Source organism: Puma concolor, chromosome D4 (genome assembly GCF_028749965.1).
Source record: "Puma concolor isolate L17-30 chromosome D4, mPumCon1.1.hap2, whole genome shotgun sequence".
NCBI classification, from domain to species: domain Eukaryota; kingdom Metazoa; phylum Chordata; class Mammalia; order Carnivora; family Felidae; genus Puma; species Puma concolor.
This window is the reverse complement of record NC_141679.1, coordinates 462,022-475,600: the sequence shown is the minus strand read 5'-3', so window position 1 is coordinate 475,600 and position 13,579 is coordinate 462,022. Positions and strand designations below refer to the sequence as shown.

The window sequence follows — 13,579 nt, the reverse complement described above, 5'->3', positions numbered from 1 at the left end:
ACTTGTACCCCAATGTTTATAGCAGCACTTTCAACAATAGCCAAATTATGGAAAGAGACTAAATGTCCATCAACTGATGAATGGATAAAGAAGATGTGGTTTATATATACAATGGAATACTACTTGGCAATGAGAAAGAATGAAATCTGGCCATTTGTAGCAACGTGGATGGAACTGGAGAGTGTTATGTTAAGTGAAATAAGTCAGGCAGAGAAAGAGAGATCACATATGTTTTCACTCATATGTGGATCCTGAGAAACTTAACAGAAGACCAGAGGGGAGGGAAGGGGTGGGGGGGGGGGAAGTTACAGAGAGGGAAGGAGGCAAACCATAACAGACTCTTAAATACTGAGAACAAACTGAGGGTTGATGGGAGTTGAGGGGTGGGGGGAAAGTGGGTGATGGGCATTGAGGAGAGCACCTGTTGGGATGAGTACTGGGTGTTGTATGGAAACCAATTTGACAATAAATTTTATATAAAAAATGGCTGCAGGTCATCTGAAGTGTGTAATAGCTTATCCTATTTGTTCTACGTTAGTAATTGTCCATTTGGTGTGTTATGAATATACCTCTATTCTGCATGAACTTTTCTGAAAAGTAAATGGAATGCTTCATTGAATGGCCTCTGAAAGCAAGTCTTTTGTCATTTTCTGTTGATAGGGTGTCAAGTTCCCAAACCAGAAGTCATTTTCAACTTGGAACAAGAAGAGCCATGTGTGCTGGATGGTGACATTTCAAGTCACAACTGTCTCAGTGAGTAGGGGACTGAGAGCATGGAGAGTGTGTTGTATGGGCAGCAGCTGGGCTTGTGGGGCACTGTCAGTAGGACATTTCTGTAACATTCTGCACTTTTGGAACTGCATGGTGGCGTGGGTGCAGTCCCTAGATATCTGAAGGCCATTCCTACCTTAAGGCCCCTTCCTGTATCAGTGTCTTTTTCTTTCCTTGACTTTCTAGGAGGGAATGTTCTATAATTGCTCCTAATTTGGATCTAGGATCCTGCTTTATGGTTTTTCTCCCTTTCTCTAGCATTTCTATTCTCTTTACCTCCATCACATCATGGTCTTAAATCCTTCTCTTACACATTTAGATACTCATTGATTTACCTTTTTAAAAAATTACTGTGGGTTATGCTATTGCTGGTTTCTTTTCATTTTCTCTCTTTCCCCTTAATGCTTCCGAATTGTCACTTAGAGGTGCCCTCCTGTATCATGTCCCATGTCTCTCCTCCAGCTGTTGACTTGGAGAGTACCATTACTACATTTGGGGGGCAGCATTTTACCATTTATGACATTAGTTTATGTTTCCTGACATTCTCTTTTTACTTGGCTAGTATAACACAACACTGACTTCACCTTTCTAACTAATTTACTTATTTTGACATTTTACAAAAAGTTTCTGTACTTTGTTTACAGGAAATTGAGTTAATTATATTCCTTGGTTTGTAGTTAATGTCATTATCAATGTACCTAACATTCCCCTCCCCCATTTTGTTTCTTTATTTCTCTCTTTTAATTCTCAGTCCCCATATTTGTTTTTATCCTTAGAGGTAACTCTTCTAATGTAATTGATATGTTTGCTCTCAAACCTTGAATTTGTGTTTGTAAAATTTAAATTGTTGGTATTTTTAATTTGTAGAAATGGTACTCTGGGTACTGTGCTATATGTCCTACTCAGTGTCTTTTTTTTTTTCCTCTTAGCACTAAATTGGCTCATGTTGCAATGTGTTTTTCTAGTTCATTGCTTCTTTTTTTTAAAATATTTTTAATGTGTATTTATTTTTGAGAGAGAGAGAGAGAGAGAGAGACAGAGACAGAGTGCAAGCAGGGAAGGGGCAGAGAGAGAAGGAGACACAGAATCCGAAGCAGGCTCCAGGCTCTGAGCTGTCAGCACAGAGCCCGACACGGGGCTGGAACCCATGGACCATGAGATCATGACCTGAGCTGAAGTCGGATGCTGAACCGACTAAGCCACCCAGGTGCCCCATCTAGTTCATTGCTTCTAACTGATGCATAGCATCCCATAGTGTGGAGAGACATCACATTTTACTTGTCCAGCCTCCCAGCTATTACAATTAGTACTGGAATAAATTTCTTCATGAATTATTCTTTGGTAATGAGAATTCTTGAGGAAGAGTAATGGGATTTCTTTATCATTGGGTTATAATATTTGATGAAGTATGACCACATTATTCTAGGTTGAATGTGTTATTCTACAGTCCCATGAGTGTACAAGGAATCAGTTTCTTTCCATCCCTGCCCCAGTTTCTAAGAATTTCTAATAATTTGGCTAATCCAATAGATTATAATTTCTAGTTATTACTTTAATTTGTGTTTCTCTAATGAAATATTTTGAACATCTCATCATATATCTAATAGATTCTGACTTTATTTTTCCAATTTTATTGAGAAATACATGTCATATATCACTGTATAAACAACATGATGGTTTGATTTGCATATACTGTGAAATGAACCATAGGTTCAGATAAAATCCATCTGCTCATATAGATACAATAAAAAGAAAAGAAGGAAAAAAGGGAGAATTGTTTTTTCTTTGTGATGAGAACTCAGGATCACTCTCAACAACTTTCCTACATGCTGTATAGGAATGTTAGCTCTAGTCTCCATACTGTGCATCATGTCCTTGGTGCTTATAACTGGAGTTTTGTATCTTTGACCACCTTCCTTCAGTCCCCTTCTCCTGCCCTCTGCCTCTGGTAACCACAAGTCTGATTTCCTTTCTATGAATTTAGTTTTTTTTCGATTCCACGTGTAAGTGAGATTATCACTTATGTAGTGTTTATCTTTCTGTCACTTATCTTAGCGTAATGCTTTCAGATCCATCAACGTAGTTGCGAATGGTTGGATTTCCTCATTTTTTTATGGCTGAATAATATTCTGTTGTATATGTACACTACACCTTTATCCATTCATTCATCAATGGACACTTAGGTCGTTTCCATGTCTTGACTATTGTAAATATTGCTGCAGGGAATGTGGGGTTGCAGATATGTTTTTGTATGAGTGTTTTTGTTTCCTTTGGATATATTCCCAGAAGTGTAATTGCTGGATCAGATGACAGTTCTATTTTTAGTTTTTTGATGATCCTCTGTACTGTTTTCCACAGTGGCTGTACCAGTTTATACTCTCGCCAACAGTACACAAGGGCTCCCTCTTCTCCACATCTGTGCCAGCATTTGTAATCTCTTGTCTTTTTGATGATGGAAATTCCAACAGGCATGAAGTGATATTGCATTGTGTGTGTGTGTGTGTGTGTTTAATGTTTTTATTTATTTTTGAGAGAGAGAGACAGAGCATGAGCAGGGGAGGGGCAGGGAGACAGAATCCGAGGCAGGCTGTAAGCTCTCAGCTGTCAGCACAGAGCCTGATGCAGGGCTCGAACTCATGGACTGTGAGATCATGACCTCAGCCGAAGTCGGATGCTCAACCGACTGAGCCACCCAGGTGCCCCTCGCATTGTGGTTTTTTTTTAAATTTTTTTTTTTCCAACGTTTTTTATTTATTTTTGGGACAGAGAGAAACAGAGCATGAACGGGGGAGGGGCAGAGAGAGAGGGAGACACAGCATCGGAAACAGGCTCCAGGCTCCGAGCCATCAGCCCAGAGCCTGATGCGGGGCTCGAACTCTCGGACCGCGAGATCGTGACCTGGCTGAAGTCGGACGCTTAACCGACTGCGCCACCCAGGCGCCCCGCATTGTGGTTTTAATTCACATTCCCCTGATGATGAGTGAGCATCTTTTCATGTACCAGTCAGCCTGTCATATATCTTTTTTTTTTGAGAGAGAGAGAAAGAGAGAAAACACAAGTGGGGGAGGGGCAGAAGAGGAGAGAGAATTTTTTAAATATTACATATAATATATTGTCAAATTGGTTTCCATAAAACACCCAGTGCTCATCCCAACAGGTGCCCTCCTCAATGCCCATCACCCACTTTCCCTTTAAACTTAAAAAAAAAAAAAAGTCCCCTGTGAAGCCATCAGGCCCTGGACTTTGGTTTGTTGTAAGTTTTTTGATTACTGACTCAGTTTCTTTGTTGGCTGTAGGTCTGTGTAAGTTTTCTGTTTCTTCCTGTTTCAGTTATAGTGGTTTATGTTTCTAGGAATTTATTCTTTTCTTCCAGGTTGTCCGATTTGTTGGCATATAGTTTTTCATAATCTCTTGTAATTGTATTTCTTTGGTGTTAGTTGTTATTTCTCTTCTTTTATTTGTGATTTTATTTATTTGAGTCCTCTCTCTTTTCTTTTTGATAAGTCTGGCTTGGGGTTTATCAGTTTTAGTAATTTTTTTTACAGAACCAGCTCCTAGTTTTATTGATCCATTGTATCGTCTTTTTTGTTTGTTTGTTTGTTTGTTTGTTTGTTTGTTTCTATATAATTTCTGCTCTAATATTTATTATTTCCTTTCTTCTGCTGGCTTTAGACTTTGCTTGTTGTTCTTTTTCTAGCTCCATTAGGTGTAAAGTTAGGTTGTGTATTTGAGATTTTTTTCTTTTGAGGTAGGTCTGTATTGGTATATACTTTGCTTTTAGGACCGCCTTTGCTGCATCACAAAGGTTTTGGACCATCGTGTTTCATTTTCATTTGTTTCCACATATTTTAAAATGTGATTTATTCTGGAGAATGTTCCATATGTACTTGAGAAGAACTGTATGTATCCTGCTGCTTTAGGATGAAATGTTCTGAATATATCTGCTAAGTCCATCTGGTCCAGTGTGTCATTTAAAGCCATTGCTTACTTGTTGATTTTCTGCTTAGATATCTGTCCCTTTCTGTAGGTGGGGTGTTAGGGTCCCCTACTATTATGGTATCATTATCAGTGAGTTCCTTTACTTTTGTTATTGTGTTATATATTTGGGTGCTCGCATGTTGGGGACATAAATATTTACAATTGTTAGATCTTGTTGGATAGGCCCCTTTATGATGATATAGTGCCCTTGGTTTGAAATCTAGTTTGTCTGATAACAATATTGCTACTGTGGCTTTCTTTTGAGGTCCATTTGCATGGGAAATGTTTCTCTATCCCTCACTTTCAATCTGCAGCTATCTTTATGTCTAAAACAAGTCTCTTGTAGGGTCTTATTTTTTTTATCCATTCTGACATCCTGTATCTTCAGTGGAGCGTTTAAGCCATTTACATTCAGAGTAATTATTGGTAGATATGTATTTAGTGCCATTTTATTACTTGTTTTGTTGTTTCTACAGATTTTTCTGTTCCTTTCTTGTCTTTATCACTTTTGGTCTTTGCTTTCCACTCACAGAGTACCTACTCCTTAGGATCTCTTGCAAGGCTGGTTTAGTGGTCACGAACTCCTTTAAGTTTGTTTGCCTGGGAAACTCTTTATCTCTCCGTCTATTCTTTTTTTTTTTCTTAATTTTTTTAATGTTTATTTTTTTTGAGAGAGAGAGAGAGAAAGTGAGAGGGAAATAACGAGAGAGAGAACAAGCAGGGGAGGGGCAAAGAGAGCCAGAGACACAGAATCTAAAGCAGGCTCCAAGCTCTGAGCTGTCAGCACAGAGCCTGATGCAGGGATTGAACTCATGAGCTGTGAGATCATGACCTGAGCCATCCAGGCACCCCCTCTCCTTCTATTCTGAATGACAGCCTTGCTAGATAGAATATTCTTGTCCTTTGCCCATTTTTTAGTTAGGTTATTTGGTTTTTTGCTAGTGAGTCTTACGGGGTTTTTTTAATCTATTTTGGATTTTAACCTCTTATTGGATACATGGTTGCAAATATCTTCTCCCATTCTGTATGCTTTCCTTTCATTTTGTTGTTGGTTTCTTTTACTGTGAGCACAGAATCTTTTAAGTTTGATACAATTCTACTTGTTGATTTTGGTTTTGTGGCTTGTGCTTTAGGTGTCACATCTGACTTCATTTTTGATGTCTGACTGCTGACATCTCCTAAGCCTCACCCCTCTCTCCTTGCCTTCTGCCCCACATCTGGGCAAATCTACAAGAAAGCACAGGTGCTCCCTCCCTCGGTGCTGGTGGGAAGCTGCACAGGAGTGGTCAGCCTGACTGCTTGTGCTAAGTAATGAACCTGTTCATACCTTGTTGGTGTGTGTATTACATCCTTGGTCTTGACATCTGAACCAAATTTGGGGTGGGGGTCCATCCTTTCTTTGCAGGCAGCTTAACAGTTGGTGCAGTGAGCAGGATGTCAAGATGATCACCAGTGCCACAGGGGTCTTTTTTTTTTTTCTCTTTTGCTATCAGTTTCACCTGCCTGCTGGTGACTACATACTTAGAACTTTGCTGCTTTATGCTACATTTGCTGAGTCCTATGAGCCTCTGTCATATGTATAACCAACCCAAGTTGAAAGTTATAATTGCCATTTAGAGACAGTTGTGTGTCTCAGATTGAAATGAAGGGTCTCAATTCCAGCATAAATTGTGATCATCACTAGGCTCAGCTCAGGGAAACGAATCTTAATGCTGTCACTGTTGATTGTGTGTCTCAAGCAAGCATTGGCCCTTGTATAGAATACTCAGGGGAATGACTGATGGCTTTTGCATTTAAGGGTCCATCTGGTGGCCGCTTATATGAAGGAAGAGCAGGTCCAGTGCAGCATGCTAAGAGTAGATAGCTCACCTTTCAAAATTTCATCATGTTCTATTGTGGTTCTTTACTTTCCCTGTGATACATCTTCTCAAATAATTCTTTCTGCTCTTTTTACTAACTTTTCTCTTTTAGAAAATATCACTTAGATGCCCTCCTCCTCTTACTCAAAACCATGTCTATATTTCTTCAAGCCTTTAGTTTATTCTAACCTTACTTGGATGTGCTACCTCCATATTTTTTTACTAGTTCATCTTAGGTGCTACTAATAGATTTCATTGTTCAAAACACCACGTTTATCCTGTCATAGGTATATGGATCCAAACTGACGTTACTGCCTATTATCTAACACATGACAAATTCTTCTCTCAGTGGGTTTGTAAACCAAAGAAAGGAAGAGGACAGGTTTTGATTGACAGCTTTCAGGCCCTGCTTCAGAAAGCCACCCCTGTCTGCTGTTATATGCCTCCTGTTGAGTGCATGTATCTCTGCACCCCAAACCAGAACAAAGAATCGAATCATAGATATTTTTTGCCATTTGGCTAAGTCAGAATGACTGAAGCTGCAGTAGTTTCACTGTGCATAAATAAATTGGTGTTTAGGGCACAGTGATTAATAGGGAAAGAGAAAGTGGGAGATTAGTGGATGAAGGATAACTAGAATAATAGGATAAGAATAATGAGGATGATAAGAAGCTAGACCCATATGTTTCTTTTAAGCCACATAGTTTGTCACTTTGCCCCTCTGACACCTTACTGTGTATTTCTGCTAATGTACATGGAGCTGACATGGCTTCAGTTTGAGGCTCATCTTCTCCAATTACTAAACATTTGATCTAGGCAAATTACCTGACTCTTCTGTGGCTCAGTTTCCTTGTCTCTAAAATAAAGACAAGGGTGAGACCAAGCGCGAAAGGGTGTGATGATTACGTGAGGTAGTATAGAACTTAGGACGGTGCCTGGCACATCTAGCTGCCACTGATTATTTAGTAAGTGTACTGTAAGGGTTCATTTTACTGCTGTCCCACATATAAATCTATTACAAATCCTGTATTATATGTGTTTTATATATTTGCATACATATCTGTTAAATTTATATAAGCTTCTCACAGTTCTCTGTATTCACCCTAAATCACCTATATATATTATCCCTTCTATGTTCTTAACTCTTCTTTGTGTCTTTTATTTTTTCCTTCTTTTTTAGATGGGGATATTGGTTTTAAAACTTTACAGCAGGGAACGTCTAAAGAAGTTTCGATACGGTTTGAGAAAATTAATCTCTTTACAAGAGATGACCCATATTATTCCATTTTAGAAGAATTGTGGCAAGATGACAAACAGACGGAGAGATGTGAGGAATACCAGAACAAAAGTGTAAGTCATGTCGCCTTTGTTGACAAGGAAACAGTAGCTAATGAGAGAGACTGTGAATATAAGGACACTGGGAAAACTGATCATGTAAACACATACCTTGTTCCTGCAAGAAAAAGACTCCAGAACTATGACTCATTTGGAAGGAGTTTGAAGCCTATTGTAAGCTTATGTAATTATAGAAACAATGCAATAGAAAATCTTGATAAGATTATTGGATATGGTAATATTTTCACTCCTATGAATTCTCATACAGAAATGAATGGTTGTGAATATAATCAGTGTAAGAAACTTCTGAGTCATAAGCAAGCTCTCATTCAACATCACAAAATTCATACTGGGAAGAATCTCAATTTATTTTCTGATTCTGTAAAAATTTTCACCCAGGGGTCACACCTCTTTGCACATCAAAGTATCTATACTGAGGAGAAACAGCATGAATGCAGCAAATGTGAGACAGTCTTCACTCAGAAGCCCCAACTTGCTGTACCTCAGAAGGCTTCTACAGGAGAGAAACCCTATAGATGCACTGAATATGAGGAGGACTTTTGCCTCAAGTCAAGTCATGAGGAAACTCACACTGAGGAGAATCACTGTAAATGCAGTGAATATGGAAAAGCCTTTATCCAGAAGTCAGATCTGTTCAGATGCCAGGGAATTCATATTGGAGAAAAACCCTATGAATACAGTGAATGTGGGAAAAATGTTTCTCAGAATTCAAATCTCAATATACATAAAAAAAATTATACTGGAGAGAAACACTTTGAATGTACTGAATGTGGAAAAGCCTTCACAAGGAAATCAACACTAAGTATGCATCAGAAAATCCATACGGGAGAAAAGCCCTATGTATGTACTGAATGTGGGAAAGCCTTTATACGGAAGTCACATTTTATTACACATGAGAGAATTCATACTGGAGAGAAACCTTACGAATGCAGTGACTGTGGAAGATCCTTTATAAAGAAGTCACAACTCCATGTGCATCAGAGAATTCACACAGGAGAGAATCCCTTTATATGTACAGAATGTGGGAAAGTCTTCACTCACAAGACAAATCTCATTATACACCAGAAAATTCATACTGGAGAGAGACCTTATATATGTACTGAATGTGCAAAGGCCTTTACTGACAGGTCAAATCTCATCAAACACCAAAAAATTCATACTGGAGAGAAACCCTATAAATGCAGTGATTGTGGAAAATCATTCACTTGGAAGTCACGGCTCAGGATACATCAGAAATGCCACACTGGAGAGAGACATTATGAATGCACTGAGTGTGGGAAAGCCTTCATCCAGAAGTCAACACTAAGTATGCATCAGAGAATTCACAGAGGAGAAAAACCTTATGTTTGCACTGAATGTGGAAAGGCCTTCTTCCACAAGTCACATTTTATTACACATGAGAGAATTCACACTGGAGAAAAGCCTTATGAATGCAGTGACTGTGGGAAATCCTTTACTAAGAAGTCACAACTCCATGTGCATCAGCAAATTCACACAGGAGAGAAACCCTACAGATGTGCTGAGTGTGGAAAGGCCTTCACTGACAGATCGAATCTGTTTACGCACCAGAAAATTCATACTGGGGAGAAACCCTATAAATGTAGTGACTGTGGAAAAGCCTTCACTCGGAAGTCAGGCCTCCATATACATCAGCAATCTCATACTGGAGAGAGACACTATGAGTGCAGCGAATGTGGGAAAGCTTTTGCAAGAAAATCAACACTAATTATGCATCAGAGGATTCATACAGGAGAGAAACCCTATATTTGTACTGAATGTGGGAAGTCCTTCATCCAGAAATCACACTTAAATCGGCATCGGAGAATTCATACTGGAGAGAAACCCTATGGATGCAGTGACTGTGGGAAGGCCTTCATTAAGAAGTCACAACTCCATGAGCATCATCGAATTCACACAGGAGAGAAACCATTTATATGTGCTGAGTGTGGAAAAGCCTTCACTATCAGATCAAATCTTATTAAACACCAGAAAATTCATACTAAACAAAAGACCTATAAAGGCAGTGACTTTAAGAAAGCCTTAAACTGGAGGCCACAGCTCAGGATACATCAGAAATCTGACACTGGGAAAGTAGCATGTCCAGTGCCACAATCATGGTGTGGGGATACCAAGGAATGAGAGGCTACCATGTGACTAAGAAGCAGGAGGTAACCAAAGCCACCTTACCTCTGGTCAGAAGTAGGAATGTCTGGATTACAGAGCTGATGTCCAGCTACACGTTTGCGGGAGATACTTGGGAGGAAGAGCTTAAGCGATGTGTGATGGCCACACTTAGTTACTGGACAGGTACTGGAATTGTCAAGCCCCTGGAAATAATAGCAAATCTGCAAGGAGAGGACTTAGTCTTTCTTGTTTCATATTGTGGAGAAGCAGCTTCATAAGTTCAGTGCTGTTGAGCTTCTCACGCCCTGGGTAGCAAAAATATTCGATATTGACTAAATAAAGTTCTTAATGAGCAGAGAGCTAAAAAAATTTTTTCATCGTCCAAGGACGCTGAAATCAAGGCAAAAGTATAGACAGTTCAGGTCTATAATGAAGAGAAGCCAGAGGTTTTTTGTGAAAATTGACATTAAAGACACAAAGAAAGGACTTTCCCCCCCCCTTTTGGAAGAAGCCACTCTTATTTATTATTTATAGTATCTATTAGTGTGTTGAAATTTGGATAAACACTTTTTTTATTTGACTTTGAGATTGGTAATCAGAACCACAGGCCTACTTGAATATTCATAGGCCTCTTTAGTTATTAACCAATATGTTCCTGTATTTATTAATTCCCTGCCATGGCCTAGGTAACTCACACCCAAGAGGCATAAAGTTATCCCCAGCTGTGTCCCCAGAGTGACCAATGAGGTAGACAGCAGCCCCACAGACTCCTTACTTGTCACCTCAGGACTGGCCCTGAGGCCATGGGACTCAGGTCACAGATCCAGAGGTCAGCACTTTGGACTGTCAGCCTCATCCACAGAAGTCTATATTTTTTAAAATTTCTGTTTGGAAAAGAGACAAATTAAGAAAATGGGTTTCAAAACCTAGAATTCTTTCCTTCCATGGAAGTTTTGTTGGTACATTCTCTGCATGTCCATTACGTGCCAGGTGACTATGGGACACTACTGTTCACATCTGAGTTTGTTTTCTAAGAAGACAGGGTTGCACTTTCGGAAGAGTAATCTTCTGTCCCCTCCCAGTGTCTACAAATTAATCCGATTGTGTTTGCAGACCCTCTGTATTCTTACAGACTTTTTTAAATCTTTTTTTTTCCTAACAGATTCTAAAAGCAGTGTTTCATCTTCCAGAATATTTGTGAATTTGTCTCTCCTGTAGATCAACCCATTTTTTTCTTATATTTTGAGTCTTTGTTTTTACATACATTCAGATTTAGAGTTGTTATACTCTTTCTGGTTAATTGAAACTTAATTATTATGAAATGTCTGTTTTTATTGCTACTGATGTTCTTTTTTGCCTTAAAATTTACTGCATCAGATATTAATACTGTATGCATACTTCACTCATTGAAGGCTAAAATAAATGAGTCCCTTCTCCACTTTCCAGATGAGATGAGGAGCTAGAACATTAGCTCCTTTATTTCCCTCTTGGTTTACATGGTATTAATGTCATGCATTTGGATTTTGTGTGTAGTTGATGTGGTCAGTCATTTGAGTCTATGTTCATTTATATTAATCCATATATGTTTTCCTTTTTTTTTTTTTTTTTTTTTTGAAAATAAGCTTTCAATGTAAGTACCTTTGAAGATAATGTGCTTTTTTTTCCCTTTTCTCTCCCTCCTTCAAAATTTGTCTTATCTTCAGCTGCCAGCAGTTCACAGTGGCATGCCTAGGTGTGATTTTCTGTGTGCTTGTTTGGGGTTTGCTGTGTTTTTTTTTTTAAATCTGTAGCTTGGTGGTTTTTTTCTTTACCTTTTGGGAAATTTCTTGCTATTATCTATACAAAGTATGCTTCTGCTTCATGTCTTCCTCTGCTTTGTCTAGAGATTGCCCCATTATTTAGACCCTCTGTAAACCTTTTTCCATTCGTTGTTTCAGATTTTGGTAATGCTTGTTTTCCCCTATACCTGGTAATTTTAAATCAGCTACCAGGCACTATATATTAGGCACTGCAGAGACACTGAGGTGGTCTGGATGGTATCATCTTCCAGAGAAGATTTGCCTTTGACTCTAACAGGTAGGACTAGGCAAGAGCATAAGCACCCCTGCCTGTCTTCGTCCAGTCTTGTACTGAGAGTGTGAGACTGGGCTCCAGTCCCAGGAAAGGCTTGTCTGGTGTTTTTCACCGTAGAGATGTAGGACTTGGGGAGATTTTCTAGGTGCCTCATTCTGTGAAGGAACTTAATTTTAGTATTTGTCCCATTAAGTCCATAAATTTGTTAAAAACTGTCTTAACCTCTCCGGTATTTGCTTTAAAAATTAGCAAACACCTCTTTTTAATAGTCCCAGACTCCAGAGGTTATGTCTTATCTCTAATCCTATTCCTGTATTTTCTCACTTCTTGGTAGCTCTCCAGTGCCATCACAAAATTAAGTATATTTAATATTTTCTTCCACCATTTTTAGTTCTCAAAGGAAGTACTTGTCTGTACTACCTGCTCTGTCTAATCATTAGCAGAAGTTTTCAATGCCCTGAGATAGCTGTTCCTTTCTTTTAAAGTTTTTTTTTTTTTATGTTTATTTATTTTTGAGAGAGACAGAGTGGAGGCGGGGCAGGGGTAGAGAGAGGGAGACAGAATCTGAAGCAGGCTCTAGGCTCCCAGCTGTCAGCACAGAGCCTGAGTGGGGTCAGACTCACAAATGGTGAGATCATGACCTGAGCCGAAGTTGGACACTTAACAGACTGAGCCACCCAGGCACCCCAATAGCTGTTCCTTTCTAAGGAGTGTGGAGTCCAGAAATATATATATATATTTTTTTTTTTTTTTTCAACGTTTATTTATTTTTGGGACAGAGAGAAACAGAGCATGAACGGGGGAGGGGCAGAGAGAGAGGGAGACACAGAATCGGAAACAGGCTCCAGGCTCTGAGCCATCAGCCCAGAGCCTGACGCGGGGCTCGAACTCATGGACCGCGGGACCGCGAGATCGTGACCTGGCTGAAGTCGGACGCTTAACCGACTGCGCCACCCAGGCGCCCCCAGAAATATATTTTTTAAATTACCAGAATTTTCCAAGCTAATTTAAAAGTGAAAATGCACTGATTTGTGACACCATTCCCTATTTTTGTGGCTAAAAGTTAAGGCATTTACTGTTTTGTTGAAGATTTTGTAAACTTTGAAACCTAAGAGAAAACTGACTGTGGTGGTATCAGATTTTATTATGGTAGCTGCCAATCTTTGGCAAGAGGAGATTGAGACTGTCATGTTTCTTTTTTAATAGTGTGGCTTTTTTCCTTTGGGTAATGAATAGGAAATTAAGTTAATGAAGGCTGGTGTATGAGCCCAGGGGTTTGAAAATAAGGATTTTAAAGACTAATTTAGAAGGATCACTGAGATAGTGATTCTCAACCTGTTTATTCTCAGGCACATTTTTATTTTATTTTATTTTATTTTATTTTATTTTATTTTATTTTATTTTTTTCAACGTTTATT

At 39.0% G+C, this 13,579-nt stretch overlaps 1 protein-coding gene across 6 annotated transcripts in view; it reads left to right on the top strand.

The window, feature by feature from the left end:
* ZNF484 (zinc finger protein 484) overlaps positions 1-12,427 on the top strand; it is a 32,074-nt gene extending 19,647 nt beyond the window's left edge. For all 6 annotated transcript variants that reach the window (XM_086684741.1, XM_025931648.2, XM_086684740.1 and 3 more), the window contains 2 exons: positions 661-753; positions 7,789-12,427. In XM_086684741.1, the coding sequence (XP_086540867.1) occupies positions 661-753; positions 7,789-10,103 (2,408 nt within the window). In that variant the 3' untranslated portion in view covers positions 10,104-12,427. The remainder of the gene's footprint in view (positions 1-660; positions 754-7,788) is intronic.
* The last annotated feature ends 1,152 nt before the right edge of the window (positions 12,428-13,579 follow it).